This window comes from Tubulanus polymorphus, chromosome 6, assembly GCF_964204645.1.
Source record: "Tubulanus polymorphus chromosome 6, tnTubPoly1.2, whole genome shotgun sequence".
NCBI classification, from domain to species: Eukaryota; Metazoa; Nemertea; class Palaeonemertea; order Tubulaniformes; family Tubulanidae; genus Tubulanus; species Tubulanus polymorphus.
In genome coordinates this window covers 9,275,777-9,293,012 of record NC_134030.1, presented here as the reverse complement: position 1 = coordinate 9,293,012, position 17,236 = coordinate 9,275,777, and the positions used below count along the sequence as shown (strand labels likewise).

The following is a 17,236-nucleotide window of genomic DNA, read 5'->3' as shown; positions in this document are numbered from 1 at the left end:
GTTGAGAGTTGGAAGTTGCTTCTAAACGTGTAGTTGTTCCTATGCTTGTTCCACCAATCGATTCGGTCTGAGATGTGGAAGTTGTTCTTACAGTTGTTGCTGTTCTTATACTAGCTCTGCTGGTCGATTCAGTCTGAGATGCGGAAGTCGCTCTTACAGTTGTTGCTGTTCCGATGCTGGCTCCACTAGTCGATTCAGCTTGAGGTGTAGAAGTTGTTCTTACAGTTGTTGCTGTTCCTACGCTGACGCCACTCGTCGATTCAGCTTGAGATGTGGAAGGTGTTTTTACAGTTGTTGCTGTTCCCATGCTAGCCCCTCTAGTCGATTCAGCTTGAGGTGTAGAAGTTGTTCTTACAGTTGTAGTTGTTCCGATGCTAGCTCCACTAGTCGATTCAGTCTGAGATGTGGAAGTCGCTCTTACAGTTGTTGCTGTTCCGATGCTGGCTCCACTAGTCGATTCAGCTTGAGGTGTAGAAGTTGTTCTTACAGTTGTTGCTGTTCCTACGCTGACGCCACTCGTCGATTCAGCTTGAGATGTGGAAGGTGTTTTTACAGTTGTTGCTGTTCCCATGCTAGCCCCTCTAGTCGATTCAGCTTGAGGTGTAGAAGTTGTTCTTACAGTTGTAGTTGTTCCGATGCTAGCTCCACTAGTCGATTCAGTCTGAGATGTGGAAGTCGCTCTTACAGTTGTTGCTGTTCCGATGCTGGCTCCACTAGTCGATTCAGCTTGAGGTGTAGAAGTTGTTCTTACAGTTGTTGCTGTTCCTACGCTGACGCCACTCGTCGATTCAGCTTGAGATGTGGAAGGTGTTTTTACAGTTGTTGCTGTTCCCATGCTAGCCCCTCTAGTCGATTCAGCTTGAGGTGTAGAAGTTGTTCTTACAGTTGTAGTTGTTCCGATGCTAGCTCCACTAGTCGATTCAGTCTGAGATGTGGAAGTCGCTCTTACAGTTGTTGCTGTTCCCATGCTGGCTCCACTAGTCAATTCAGCTCGAGGTGTAGAAGTTGTTCTTACGGTTGTTGCTGTTCCGATGCTAGCTCCTCTAGTCAATTCAGTCTTTGATGCAGTAGGTTCTGTTGTCATTAGACTAGAGCCTGCACCAACATGAGTAGTTGTTTGAGGGGTTACTTCTGTTAACAATGACATGTTGTATGCGATATCTGAAAAAAGACGACACCGCATATCAACGGAAGTAATATAATAATTTATAGTCTACACTCGCGCTTTGGAATATGCACAAACCATGATGTACATACATAGTTTGGAGCCGTACAATTACTCGTTTATTATCCTTGGGACGTAATTTTTCACATTTTAAGTTGGATTACGGATTTGGTGGACTTTGGAGTTTAATCAAAAAGAAAAATATTTCTTTAAACAAATCCAATTTCAATTTATTCCTCATAGATCAAAAGTATAAGATTGTAAATGAAGAAAACAACAATAACAACAAACAGACAAAAACAAAAAGGATGCGCAATAAAAGAAAAACAATAAAAGGAGAATGAATGAAGTGATCGGGGAGTGGAATTTGAAAAATGAATAAAAATTTGCTTAATTTTGAGGTCGTCTTGATACCCGAATATTGTCTGTTTATTGCCTACACACATAACTGACGCCGTCATTTTACAAGAGACGCTATTCACTGAACGAACCCAACAAATATATATTACCATTAGAACACCATTGTCCACTGCAATTTTTGTGCGTGATGTCAAAGGATTATGTGGCAGTGGAAAAAGTTATAGCTGTTTATTTCTATGTTCATATCTACGTTTAATAATGAGGGGCGGGGGGGAAATGAAAATTAAATTTTTTTTTTTATGCCTAGCAATCGGAAAAGTTCGTCGGTGTTTCCGTAATCGAACTAATGAAAAAAACGGCACTAAAAATACTGGGATAGTTAGATTGGCGGCAATGAAACAGAACAATTTCCATCCTACATGTAGGTCTACGTGTATATTTCAGAATAAATCTCAACTAATATAAGGTGAAATAAAGGATTATCTGATTTGTTTCTAATGTACGGCGACTTTACTTGAAGGAATTAATATAACTGTTTAACATACATACCAACATTGACGTAGATGGAACCTTTGACGTTTTCTAGTTGTTGTGCTCTGCTACAATCTTCTTTTCTTTCCATTATCAGAAAGCACCGAACACCGGATGATTTCTGGTCACTAAAAAAGAATCCCACACAATCTTTGTTTCCAAGCCTTGTGCATTTTCCGGCGCAGTTGATTTCCAATGTCTCTTCGTCTGGACATTGGTAGTATTCATTTCCAGGTAACTTCGGCACCGAGATGAAATTGCGTCGGGCTTTAGAGTTTGCGTTTATTTTCGCAGAAAATAATAACATAACAATCGCTGATATTCTCACAAAAGACGAAACCATTTTCGCGTGAGCTTCATTCAGCGTTAATACGTGGAATACGATTATTTCATGTAGATTCACGTTTTTATTTATATCGGCAGCTTGAGTGGTCGACTTAGGAAGCGTTGTATCGCGGTATCAGAGAAAATACGAGATAGTTTGGAAGTAATTGACGACGAAACAATACAAAAGAGTACTTCATGAGTAAAATATACGATTGAAGTGCTCCACGAATTCAAAGAGAGAACCGCATGGCGAAAAAGCAATATCCGATATAGACACCTCTGTCAGATACCCGATTCGACAAAGTTTTAACCTTAACACGAATATTGGCACCTCTTATCTATTGAACAGACTTCTCAAGCATCGTAAAATGATCAAAATAGTGTAATCTCATTTCAAACGCCGACATTTTCTTATGGGCATGGACTACGAATTAACGAATTACAAAAGGAAACAATGACACCGGTATATTTCAAGATTAAGGAAAAAGATAGAAAAGACCTTGAACAAGGTTTGCACTTATTTAGTTTAATATATAATTCGATGAAAATATCAACTTGCATTTCATGGCAAACATTAGGCATTTGGAATGATTATGAGACGGCTGATCAAAGTGATCGGAGTCATGCGGAGTCTGTCGATTGCACCTACGGCGCCTAACAAGGATGGCTCCGGCGATATGCAGCGAAATACAAAATGGCGCAGCTGAAGAAGAAAGACGGCGGCCCGAATGTGAAATTTTATGAATCATCTGAAACGGTTTCTCTGTTCGAACCAGTTCGAACGTGGCTCCTGAAGAATGCTAAAAAGGTTAGTTTTTCAGGACGGTATACTGTTATCAGATCGCTGCAGAACTGGGACGTAATACTCGGGAGACGAGCCGGCGAAAATTAACGATTCAACTTCAATTCAATCGTAACTTTATTCATGGTTCCCACAGAACAGGGAAATTGGGAAAAACTTGGGAATTTTGAGATAATAATTCCCGGTTTGGAAATATTTGGGAATTTGAAAAATTGTCCTCAAATCAGGGCAATATTTGGGAAATTCATTACATTTCACATATTGCATTTGCCAAGGGCAACTTTTCTCGGCGATTTCTCTTGAAAATTACCTTTATCAACCAGTCATGGCTAAAATGTTGACTGTAGCATGACGATATGTGTTCATTTGCATTTGGGAAAATTGAAAAATCACCCATGAAATACTTGGGAAAAACTTGGGAATTTTGAATTCATTTAACTGTGGGAACCATGTTTATTGATCTTGACTTTTTTGTCCCGATGTAATTTGATTTGAATGAGGAAATGGATAGTTTGCCTTGGGTAGCAGGTAATATCTTACCCGGGTCAACTAATATCCAGGTCAGCTCTTCTTACCCTATTATGAAGAACTTATGAACCTATGAATTGAGGCCGAGGGGGTAAACATAAGTAAAGAGGCTTGCATCATTATTGCCGGTTGGGATATTGGATGGTCTTCACCCCCACACCTCAAATTCGAGCCCCAGTGTTAAAATCTGACGGTTGGTGGATGGAAATTGATTGAAGATTAAAACTAACTTAATTCTGACTGGGTTAACCCATTGGAAAGCTGGTTTGTCCTCCCGGACTTGGTATGGTAGGCCCTATATCAATTCTATTTAATTTACAGTACGTTCAAGCTGATCCTCCAAATAATAAATCGTTGGCCGCTCTCGTCGTTCAACTTCTACAATTCCAAGAGGATGCTTTCGGCAAGCAGGTGAACAGGCCGGCTTTGACTAAACTGCCGGTAAGTAAGATGCCTTTCTCTAAACCTTTAGTACCAGGGTTTTGTTCTGTGACTTGAGTTTAGCTATGCCATCAGGTTCGAATCCTTGCTGAGGGGAGGATGGGTTTCATGGATTTAAATCCCGCTAGTGGGTGAGTTCCTTGTACAGAAAGGTCTCTTTTTGGCTTCCTCCGGTCAACAGAGATCATGTGCATGAAGTCAAAGATTGTTTCTAGACGATCAGCGTTTGACTAAAGATTATCTGGCAGTTTACATATTTTTGGGAATATGTCAATTTGTAAATATGTCATTGACAATATTGGCACGACCTCTATAGCGAGAAAGAGAAACCTCAAACCTGCTTATGTGTCACCCCTGAGTTGTGCTCTGGCAGTTGAGGGTCACTCAAACTTCAAGGACTTCTAGGTGTAGCCTTTCCTTATTAATCTATGAAATGCTTTAGAAATACCCTTAATATGTGTTTGTCTATTTCTATGATGTAGATGAAATGCTTTACGGACTTCAAACCGGGCGGTGCTTTGAGTCACATATTCATGTCCGTTTTCAAATTCAAATCGGACCAAGGCTGGTAAGTGAATTGATGACAATTGTTAAAATAAATGGGAGAGATTTGAGATTCCTTCATGTAAACCAAGCAGTAAGAGTAAGGAAATGCTGCCCTTCCAGATTGCGTTAATTAGTGCTCATTCATTCTTATCTGATTGAAAGAATTTGAATTGCCATTGACTTCAACCTGTTATGACCATTAAGCAACATAAGATTTGCTTCTTCAATTAGTTTTGGAATGTTTCCATCCTGTTTTTGGTTATTACCTAATTATTGAAATGTAAAAGAAATCGTTAGCGCAGAATACCAAAACTCTTCAACAAACTGGGCTAATTCCAGTTTAAACACATAAGCTGCTGGCTAAGAATATACTCGTACTTCCAGTTCTGTTACCAGTGCCACTAAGAAAATATTCACCTAGCTGATTCTTCATATTAACAGTTGGATACGTGCACTCATGACACAGTCCTCGATTTGCTGGCAATGTGAATAAACTGGGCTTCATTCTGAATGCTCATCGCTCAATTTTGAACAAAGGCTAACAGCTCCACTTGCCAACCTAAACATACTTGTAGTGGCAATTGCTGGGGGGGGGGGGCACTGAAACTTAATAGGCCTAGAAAGAATGTTGTTTTCGCTGAAATTTCTATTGCTGAATGATGAAATATTCGGAATAGCGCTGTACGGTACGAAATTCACTCTTTTTAGGCGAAGATTCGACTTCCAGTCACCCTCGCGAATGGACCGCAATGTCGAGATGTTCATGCAAATCGAGAAGAACCTCGTGCAGAACAAGTGTCTGCAAATGCCGTGCGTTTACATTTGCGCCGAAGTCGAAAAATGCGTCATCGGCAAACTGAAAGATATCGTCAAACGCCACCAAGGAACGCTCACCGATAACGTCGATGAGGCTACTCACATGGTTTATCCCTTGCCTCCGAATGCTGACGACGGTAAGTGGATGTCGCCCTAAAACATGCTTGAAATTCAGATACTGGTATCATCAACTTTTACCCAGGGTAAACTCAATGAAAATCGCATTGAGTTGGTCCCCAATAAAACTGGGCCCAGGCGTTGCTTTAAATAAACGCAGTTTTCACTAGAACCCGATAGTTACCCCAACTCAGTTAACCTTCGGGTTTGGTTTATAACGGACTGTTCAGATCTATAAAACAGGCCTTGGGTATTATTGCCTATGACTTAGAAATTGGAACTGGATCGAGATCAGTTGCAAATGCAGGTTTTCATTTTGTGTGGACATTGTTTTTATAAACAATCGACTCGCGGTTTCAAAATGTATAAGCCTATATAGTTCACCTTGAACGTTGAATTTTCATAAAATTTAGGAATTACATTGTGTCCTGGATTATATTATGATAAACCACATTGTCGAGTTATCCTGTGAAAGTCTAAGATTGCATGAAATGGTTACTGGTTATCATTTTGAAACCATACTTAGTCGGACTAAAATGTTATGACGACCAAGCTTCTCGTGCTATGTTATATACTGTGCAAGCGACGACGCCAGTACAATATGATTATATATAGAACGTTCTATCATTTTCAGACGAGGATTACGTTAGACCAGTGATGCGACGAGAAAATGCAGTCATGATTCATCGATGGTTCTTCCCCGACAGGTAAGATAAAGCTCAATCTTATTTCGGTAGTTTTGAATGGTGCGCTTAGTTGTGCGACTTCAGGTGTTTTCATATTCGAAGCATTATTTCTCTCATAGCAACGAAAAATCAACAAATCTTCGTTCATCTACAGTTATTGGGTAGATTTATAAGCACCCGTGGCATAGAAATCTTTTTGCGAAGACCCTACACTTACAACATTATACGTAGTGTGTTCATTATATTCAACTTTTAACACGCGATTAATGTATATGAGATTTGTTTAATTTGTTCATTAATTAAACCTTCGTTATATTAATGGGAATCGCTCATAGGCAATATTATATCTGAGCGTTGATTTTTCAAAATCAGACCTCGTTCAGTTCCAACCAAGTGAAATAATGAACCCGAACCGTGCATGTTTCTTATGCTACGGACCTGATTTTCTCCTGACTAAAATGACCTGTTTGTGTGATTTTCTCCAGTTACGACTGTTGGGTGACCGATTTGCATATCGAGGAACTAGACGAACGTCCGGAGCGCGACCAATGGGAGGTGAACGCCCGGTGGCTGCTCGATCTCGACGAGTTCAACGAATGGATGAACGAAGAGGATTACCTCGTCGATGAAGACGCCGGGGTAAGAAACGAATCGATCAGAATAGAAAATCACCGTCAACGTTAATCTTGAAACTAGATCTTCGATTCTAATTTGACTGAATTATCCTTAGTAGTCGAATAAACACTCTAATCCGTGTATACACTGTAGATAACCACCTGATAACGGATATATGAATTATTCTTATTACGCGTATTTCAGTCTGATGGTAGCGTCGGCAAAAAGGGAAAGAAGGGTAAATCACGAATGACCATGGAAGAGGTAAGTTTGCATCCTATTTCCAGCACTAAAGCTGCCGGTACTAAAAGTCAAAAGTACTGAAAGTTGTCTCACAAGGCTTATGCCCTCTATGATTCCCCAATTATTGTTATTACTATCATTATTTTACATTATCTATTTTGTCATCAAAATTCAAATTACACATTACTTAATATAATACTTATAAAAAAAAACAAGCATTGATGACAGGGACCTGGACAGAGCCATAAAGGCTGTACATTCACATGGGATCTCCAGGTCCCCGCCTCCAATTCGTATTTCCTATTCAATTCATTACGTTTAAGTTGTCGTTTGGATAAGCTTTCATCATGATGATGATCCTGACGACGACGACTTACTGCGAGTTTGACGATATCGATTTTCGATGTCGCATATAACTAGAGTTGCGTTCGATTGATTTGAAATTTTTGTGTTCGTCCGTAGTTGATAGCATCGGGTGAAGCCGCCAGACGAGATAAGAAAAACAAACGGAAACGTTCACCATCTCCGACTTCGACAAAAAAACGTAAAAGGTATTGAGAAAATGGTTCTTTTTCATCTTCAATCGTATATCCTATCATTCCCTATGTCATTAATAAGGATGTGCCCAGTGACTGGATTGTAAAAAAGAAGTATTTTGTACATAATCTACCTATATTGAGCATCTCGTCACCAGGGTCCAGTTGCACAGTTGTCAGTTAAGATGTGACTCTGAGTTAATTCATTGAAAATGAACTGATTTTAACTCAGAGTTAACTCTAACTCACAACTGTGGAACTGGGTCCAGCTATCCAGGCGCGTTGGAAGCAATTTTGCTGCGGCCAATTGCCAATTTATGACAGCCAGGGCAAATTTACTTCAATTTCGTCAAAAAAAAGTATAGAAAGAAAAAATCGTAGATAGAGATAAAAACTCAATAACCCCTATAATAGTGTCAAGGATAAAAATTTACTTATAAACCATGACCCAGTTCCACAGTTGTGGGTTAGAGTTAACTCTGAGTTAAAATTAGTTCATTTTCGATGAGTTAACTCGGGGTCAAATCTTAACTCCAAACTGTGGAACTGGACCCATCGAAGTTACGGTTTACCGCTTCAGATGGGGTCTACTGTAAATGGTATATAAAAGTGATTGATACAGGCACTTGCTTGAAATATGAAATTTTCTCCTTGAAAACTCCTTATATCCCGGAATGACTGATCTGTAGCTACCCTGGTTAAGCAGTATGTGTGTTTCAAGTGGTTGATAAACTTTCATGTTAGTTTTCTTGTTTACAATTTAGCGGTCGAAGCCCGGCGGTCGCTTCCTCGAAACGGCGACGCGGCGGTGAAGACGAAGCCGAGGATTTAACGAAAGACATGGACGATCCAACTCCCGAAACGAACATACAAGAAGTTCAACTTCCTAAAAATGGTAACGACTTCCTAATACGGGATAATCTATTCATTCGATCGGGGAATAGTGTTAATGATTGACTATAACTCTTAACTGGGCTCATTACAGCAATTAGAAACCGGAAATGTAGTAAATTGATGATATCAATGATGATGTCAATCCCTTATTTTAAGTTGAAGAATAGTCTTGAAAATTTGTTCAAAGTGATAAGCGGCGAATTTCGATCAGCAATTACGTATTTCGAACCCTTTATTCGTAGTTACCGACACGCGCAGTCGCAAGGACAACGAAATGTTGCCGATTAAAGGCGGCAGCCTGATCGATATGGAAGAGGACGACAACCAAGCCGACGACCGCAGCCAAGAGAACGAAGAGGAAACGACGAAAAAGAAGGACGACGACGATAACGTCACCGAACAGACGCATCATATCATCATTCCCAGTTATACGGCGTGGTTCGATTACAACTCGGTGCACGCGATCGAGCGTCGCGCTTTGCCCGAATATTTTAACGGCAAAAACAAGTCGAAAAATCCCGAAGTGTAAGTTGTCGGTTATTCAGGGTGCGGCCACTTACCTGGAAATCAGAGAATATTCTCTTATTTAGAAAAGTCGGGGAATTTAGTTAAAAATGAATGCTAAAAGTCAGGGAAATTTGTTGAGATTGCTAAATTGGGCGTAAAATCAAACAGTTTTCCGTCTACTTCTTACGTAGTTGCCTGTGTTAATTGATTGGATTCTTAGCAGATCGAAGCATAGAAAAAACAATGTGCATATCGGGAAATAGTCGGGCGAATTCAAATGAAAATGGCCATCCTGTTATTTCTCATCGGTAGTTTTGTAAATTTCGTATTACCTGGTTCGGAAATATTTGGGAATTCGATAAATTCTTTTTATCGGGGAATTATTTGGGAAATTTATCTTACACTTCGTGTATCATATTTCTGGGATGTTATGGTGTGAACATTGAAAAAACGACTTTGGGGAATTTTGAATTATGAACATGAGAATTTCAACCCGCCTCATATATAAGATGTTGGGAAAACTTATTCGGTTTGAGATATTAATGAATGCCTTTCTTGAATCGTTTTTCAGGTATTTGGCTTATCGAAACTTCATGCTAGACACATACAGATTGAATCCGCAGGAATATCTCACTAGTACGGCTTGTCGACGAAACTTAGCCGGAGATGTGTGCGCCATCATGAGGTCAGTCTGTGAGACATGTTTTCACTTTGGCTGGAAAAATTCAGACATGTTATAAGATTTCGTGAAATTCTTGTTTTTATTTATGCTATCAAGAATCTTGCCTGAAGATACTGTGAAACCTTAACTAAGGCTGAGAAAAAAATGAAAGCCTCGTTTCTCCTAATCGGCCGGGTTATTTTGTCAAATGCGATAAAATTTGTGATCAGTTCACAAACTTGGACAAGCGTCATTGGTCTGAGTTAAGCGAAAGTCCAAAACTATCATCGTGTGACACATTTAACCAAAATTTCAAGCCCATTTTTGGCGTATATGGTATTCATAATTGCTTTTATTTGATACATTTTGAATGAATTTGACTATACGTTATGCGTTTCATTCTTCACCTATAGATCATATCTATTTTAAGTGCTGCTGGTGGATCCATCGATCACTGCAGTAGCTTTGCCATCCGCGCTAAAATCAATGTGTTACATCCTTCATTGACAGGTTACACGCATTTTTGGAACAGTGGGGCTTGGTGAACTATCAGGTAGATGCCGAGAATCGACCGAATCCGATGGGACCTCCGTCGACTTCTCATTTCCACGTGTTAGCCGATACGCCATCCGGACTGCAGCCGATTAATCCTCCAAAAACGCAACAGGTAAAATACGAACAACCGTGCTACGTAATGCGGTGAACTTTCCTCAATCCAGCTTAACACTAGGTCTGGACTCGGCTCCGCCATTGGCTATAGATGAACTCTTTCTTACTCAGTAGTGTCAAACTCTCACTGGCCTTGGTACTGCCTACCTAGACATACATATACCGTAAACCTTGTCCAACTCTGACCGGCAAAATTGGTCCGACGTAAACGAAATCCGAGTTAAGGATATAAAAAACATTAGGAAGTTCGTAAATGATTTCATTTTGGTCCAAGTTTGTCTAGTCTGAGTTGGCCATGTCCAAGTAAGGCCACGTTTTACTGTACTTAAAATCCTTGATCATTGAGGTTTGATTTTTTAGTTCAGGTTCTCACCTCGGGTATACGGTACCTTCAAATGGTGCAGTTTACTACCTGACTTAAGTGTTCCGGGGGAATTTATAGTGCATCGCTGCCTTTCTATTTTATAGCCCTCCGCTGCTCAACAGATCGCAAATTTCGATATGAACAAAACAACTGGAATGGACGATAAAGGCCTCGACCAGAATTTCGGTTTGCGAACGGATCTTTACGGCAAGAAAATCGTTAAGGTAATATCACGCGTTCGATGCTTGCGAATTACTACGTCGAACCCTTACCAGTTGGTCACTGACCCGAAAAACCTGGAATATCTTGGGAATCAGAAAAGTGTGTTTTATAGACCGGTATTACCTTTATCCCAGGGGCTAACTCAATTGATAATGAATTGGATTTACACCGGGGTTAAATGTCTTTTAAACTGGACCCTGGAAAACTAAGGGAATTATCAGTATGTGATTCAATAGAAAAAGAATAAATTGTAATGTTTTAAACCAAGAAATTTCTCGGATTCACTCGTCAAATTTTGTGTCATCACCTGGAAGAATCAGGGAAACTTGGGGCCCCGGATTTTATAGACTAGTATAAATTCTATCCTTGAGCTTATGCAATTGAATGTGAATTGAGTTAGTCTTTGGGTTAAAGTAAATACCAGTGTGTAAAACTGGCCCCAGCAGCTTCGTAAATGGGTGGAAAGTGCTTACAATTGATATTCACTTGTGGTGTTTTGCTACAGGATCGCAGTGCCGCGGCGCGAGCTCGCGAATGGACCGATCAGGAAACACTGTTGCTGCTTGAGGCGTTAGAAATGTACAAAGATGATTGGAATAAGGTTTGCGAACATGTCGGTAGTCGTACGCAAGACGAGTGTATCCTTCACTTCCTTCGGTTACCCATTGAAGACCCGTACCTGGAAGAGAGCAAGGGTCATATGGGTAAGTAGATGCATTGCCACGATGATTTTCCACATTTTTAAACTTGAGAATTAACTTATCTTAACTCACTAATTAATGAGTTAATTAATGAATTATTTCGTTTTTGGCCAAGTTAGTCGAAAGTCCCAAATCGGCCATGTCCAAGTAAATCTTGTACTCTACAATGTAAAATCTGTATGTGGAGAACTGAGAGATGACTCTTAAAAAATTTGTGTTCAGGGGAATGCATTACTGGATCCTTGCTAAAATGTACTGCATGTACTATGCATCTTGTGTTTATGTGGAACTTTACTTTTGATACTGTTGATTGCAGGTCCGCTGGCCTATCAGCCAACCCCATTCTCACAGAGCGGTAACCCGATCATGTCGACGGTCGCCTTCCTCGCTTCGGTTGTTGATCCTCGTGTATCAAGTTCGGCCGCCAAAGCTGCATTAGGTAAGATTCAAGTACCGCGTATGACTCTGACCCGAATGAAGATAAGGCTGGTTTTTTTTAGCCCACTTGGGACTTTAGTCCCAGCGGGCTATTGCGTTCACTTTTCGTCCGTCCGTCCATCCGTCCGTAGACGGAAATCCAGTTATTTTGGGAAGTTTTGAAGACGCTTCAAGGTAATGTCTTGATATTTGGGTTACACATGTATCTACCCTAGACACATCTTCAGCCCCAAAAACTGGCCCTGTCAGAATCAAGATGGCCGACTGGCAGCCATTGTTGTTCACCAAAATCAGCACTTTTTACACATTTTTGAACTTTTTGAGGGAAATTTTGAAGACGCTTCGATCAATTACCTTGATCTTTCGGATATATGTAAATCCCCCCAGGGCCCATCAACATAACAAAAATTGGGTCGGTCGGACTCAAGATGGCCGTCCTATGACCTTTTTAGTGCCCAAAAATGTTAATTTTGGCCCGAATTCTGAGTCCTGTAGCTTCCTACTGGTTTGCCATTTCTCATTACAATTTGTGATGGGTATTCTTTGGAAAGGGATGTTTTATCATCATTTTTTTCATCAGCCAATTATGACGCAATTGGCGGCCATCTTGGTGTCACCAGTACTCATTCGTAAGTTGGAAAAAGTTTTTCCACATTATATTGATACCTAAGCGTATTTTGCTACCACAATCAATTAGAAAGTTGTAGCTCATAACGTGTTCTATGATTGTGGTGAGTTTCAAGGTAATTGGATTTCGTATATGGCCACCAGGGGGCGTTGAATATTGAAATTGTTAGATTGTTGAGCATTTGAAACCACTTCCCAAGTGGGCATGGTGTCCCTGGACCCCTAGTTTTTATGGACAAAGCGTCTCCAACATATTTTGGCTAGTGGTTCATGGTAAAAGATAGGCAGAATTTTTTAAAAACTGAGGAGAACATTACTAGATTTTCAACATTTTATGTACTGAAAAATTTTTACAGATGTTTTTCATAAGAACTTTATGATTAATTTGGATGGTGATGATAGTTTTGAAGTCAATATTCAATTAACGTTTGAGGGTTCAATAGAATGCAATAATAAGTTCAATACCTTATTTGTTTTTCCCCTGCAGAGGAGTTTGCGAAAATGCGAGATGAAGTCCCGGACGCGCTCGTGAAAGCTCATATAAAGAACGTGGAAACCGCCGTCAAAGATGGAAAGGAAGTGAACACAGAATTCGGACTTCAAAAAAGTGGCATAGCCGGAACAGAGCCGGAACAGGAACAAGAGGAGAAGACCGAAAAACAAGGTAGGTTTCCGTTAGAAGAAGAATAGATGATACGTTCGTTTGAAGTGACCAGTAAATAGATGACTCGATTAACTGTATTCTGCGTTTACCTACATTGATAGAAGGAGAAAGTACAGGCGAAAAAACGGAAAATGGCGCTGAAAAACCAGCTTCGGATGAGAAAAAAGATGAGGCAGCTTCAGAAGTGAAAAAGGAGGTAAAATTCATCTGGGAATCGAAACGAAACATTACATAATTCAAGAACCGCGACAAATGAATCTTTTTGGGCAATGAAAATTTGTCCGATTTGAGCAATGATATCTGAGTGTAATGGTTTAAACATAAGGCCAGAAATATATTTCAACAACTATCCAAGTTTAACGGTTATGCGACTTAAGTTGACTGAATTCACGTACATTTTCATCGAGTTATTCGGGCGATTCATTGGATATTGATTTCACTACAGGAAACGATGGAAACCGATGAGAGTAAAGAGGGAAAGAAGGAGGAAACCAGCGGCGAAGAGAAAATGGAGACGGAAGATGCGAAAGAAAAAGAATCAGCCGAGAAAACTGATGAAACTAAGGTACGAGAATTTTGCTCTTACTTATATTTATATGAGGGCTCTTTCAATGAGTACTGTAAAAACGAATTTCGTTTCTTACGTGTGGAAGAATTCCTCAGGAAAATAGACCTCCAATGAAGTCATTGGGGGCCTCCTACCTTCAGTCAAGTCAGGGGAAGTTATATTCAGCACACTTAAATTATCTAGTTGGATTTGTCAATTATGATGTCTTGGAGATAATTAACTTGGCTGCATCTAATGATTTCAAGACCCCACACAGCATGTCTGTATGATAAACTATGGTAAATGTGTTAGGCGCCTTTATCCAAGCCAGTGCAGACTGAAAACTTTTCGGCAGCAGTGTTCCACATGAAAGTTCCATGGTGAAATTGTAGGAAAACACGTTATAGGTGTGAATATTATGTTGAAAGAAAGTATGGTGTTTATTTTGCTTTGTGTCATATTTTTCGTAGGAGAAAACTGAAGGCGAAACTGACAATAAAGATGGAGAATCGAGTGGTAAAACGGACGATCCCGCCGAGAAATTGGACCCGGCACGAGAGAAAGTGATCGACGAGGCAGCGATATCTACAGCTGCTGCATCGGCCCTTGCAGCGGCAGCTGTGAAAGCTAAGGTAATGATTTAAGAAATCAGATTCAACATTCTACTTCACCTGTTGCGGGTTCAAAATCGGGTCAAAATAACTTTGAAAATTGATTTTATTCGTGCTCTCTGAATACAAAAATAGATGATATAGGCACATCAATACAGTTCACTTTAATTAACCCCTTTTAGTAACAGGTTTGTAAAAAAGGGGGCTAACAATGTCAGGCGGCCATTGTTTTCTAATAATTTTCCAACTTGTCATTATCATTGACAAGACCATCATGTTGAGAACTTAATCTTTAATAGTAATTAAGACGCAAATTAAGTAATGTGATCATATATCACACGATGACTTGTGCAAGGTCGACTACATAATTGCATTAAAAGATAGCCTATGGCTTATCGAGTTAGTCCTCGAGTTGAAATCATGAGAAAAAAAGATTACCTGTTTCGACCTTGTATTATTTCAGCATTTGGCTGCCGTGGAAGAACGCAAGATTCGAAGTCTAGTTGCTATGCTCGTGGAAACTCAGATGAAAAAACTCGAAATCAAATTGCGACATTTCAATGAATTGGAAAGCACAATGGATCGCGAGCGAGAAGCGGTGAGTTATTGATCAATATCCACCATTGCTAGGCTTTGTATTTCTAGTTGATAATCTGGTCTGAATAATTGTGTTTTACTTACTTGTACTATGAAGTGGTAACCACTTAGAATCTCGAATATCTGGTAATTGAATTTTGGGGTTATCAAAATCCTTGAAATGAATTCCAAATACAGTAGAACTCACTTAATTCTGATGACTTCAGGATGTCCAGATATCGTCTAATTGAGTAAAATCTGAGTTACGAATAATAGCTTACATGGTTCCTGGATAAATGGACCAAAAATCCGAATTAAGTGAAAACCCGGATTGAAATATCTGAATTAAGCAAGTTCTACTCTATTAACCAAACTTCAGTCATGTTTTTGAATGAAATTGCTTCTGATGACAAATTGTTTCATGCGTCGTTTCAGCTGGAATATCAAAGGCAACAGTTGCTGCAGGAACGCCAGCAATTCCATATGGAACAACTGCGAGCGGCAGAGTTTCGCGCTCGCCAGGTCGCGGCTCAACAATTAGCCGCGGAACAAAAACAACAGGGTGTACCAATTCTCGACCAATCTACAGGTATGTGTTCCACAAACTTGGCAGAGAGAGTCAGATTAACTTATATATGCTGAAATACACAGCAGTTCAAGTTCTATATATGTATCAGTCTGCTCCCCTCAAGACATTCTATACACTATCACCATTCTCCAATTAATGAACTAACAAATGGTTTGCATACACTAGACATTATTCATTTTGTCGCGAAAAAGTGATGGCTTCGCCTACACACACTGAAATGGCGCATTTCTGAAGAGGGCTGCAGATTGATACCTGAAATAATCCTAGGATTAATTCAGCAATTGGGTTAAACCGAGGGTAAAAGTGAAAACTTGATCTGTAAAACTGTAACTCATAACATACTGTTCACTCCTAACTCGGATCAATTTTGATTAGTAATTTACTTTGAAGTAATAAGACAATTTGAGTTAGACGATGGAAGTTCGATTGATATTATCATGCAATGTATTCAACTGACCGGATTGAGAGGAGTGTACTGTACATTCGTCACGCAAATGCTTGGATCGGGAATTAATTGTTACCAATGAATGAAAGATTTCTTTTTCTTTTAATTTTTAGTCGGTATGCCGGTCGGACAACAGCCAGCTGCTTCCACCCCTCAACCCGTTCTGGAAACAACCGCCGAAGCAATGGCTGACACTCCGCCGCCACCAGCGCCCTCTGCCACGGCGGAACAAGTCATCGCCGATTCGCCGAAAGCCTAGCTATATCGAGATAAAGCTGAAAGAAAATTTGCATTTACGGTTATTTGGAATAACTGGATCGAAAGATATTTCAACGTTAGTTTACTGGTCTTGGTTATGTCAACTGCAAGTCAAGTTCACTTAACTCGCGATTCAAAATATTTCAGTGTTAGAAATATAGTAATGCTCGATGCCTATATTCATCCATAGTACGAAATCTGGATATTGTCCAAAAGTCTGGGTGAAAAATCCTCGTCCATCGGTTTACAAAAGTCAGTCAGTGCTTACCTGTAGATGAATCTGCGAATTAATCAGATACTTTACTCATATTAGCAGTACGTGCAATCTAAAAATAGTTCAAAACATCTAAGTAGCTTTAAAGTAGTAAAGTTAGCCTTTTTTGCGACAATGTAGATATGTGTACGTAGTTTTAAGCATCTCAAAGCCATTTTGAACTAACAGTTGATCCCGCTTCATCGGTATCTGTTTATTAAATCTGGTAACAATTCAGTTACCTCCCTGTTTACATGAATGTACCATTTACGTAAAATATGATGTCATTGTTCTGGATGAGGCAGATTTTTACTGTAAGCCTATATTCTCATTAGTAATACCATGTGCGTGTCCTGTATAATGTATTTATATACTATGGTAATATATGTCTTTTATATTGATATTAAGAACGTTGTGATGTATTTTTTGTTCTCATTTCTGGGTTGATATTCACAGCTGACATTTTCATACAAGAAAGAAGCCGGTTTATTCGTTAC

General features: G+C 39.7%; 1 protein-coding gene across 1 annotated transcript; it reads left to right on the top strand.

Moving 5' to 3' along the window:
* Nucleotides 1–3,076: 3,076 nt before the first annotated feature.
* Nucleotides 3,077–17,113, top strand: LOC141907050 (SWI/SNF complex subunit SMARCC2-like). Its single transcript, XM_074796600.1, has 22 exons — nucleotides 3,077–3,191; nucleotides 4,035–4,154; nucleotides 4,637–4,722; nucleotides 5,409–5,653; nucleotides 6,268–6,340; nucleotides 6,805–6,958; nucleotides 7,139–7,198; nucleotides 7,640–7,728; nucleotides 8,478–8,608; nucleotides 8,850–9,132; nucleotides 9,686–9,799; nucleotides 10,286–10,442; nucleotides 10,913–11,032; nucleotides 11,536–11,734; nucleotides 12,048–12,170; nucleotides 13,284–13,460; nucleotides 13,562–13,656; nucleotides 13,906–14,025; nucleotides 14,478–14,639; nucleotides 15,082–15,216; nucleotides 15,630–15,783; nucleotides 16,342–17,113. The coding sequence occupies exons 1-22, from the start codon at nucleotides 3,078–3,080 to the stop codon at nucleotides 16,485–16,487; spliced, it is 3,057 nt and encodes a 1,018-aa protein (XP_074652701.1). The 5' UTR covers nucleotide 3,077; the 3' UTR covers nucleotides 16,488–17,113.
* The last annotated feature ends 123 nt before the right edge of the window (nucleotides 17,114–17,236 follow it).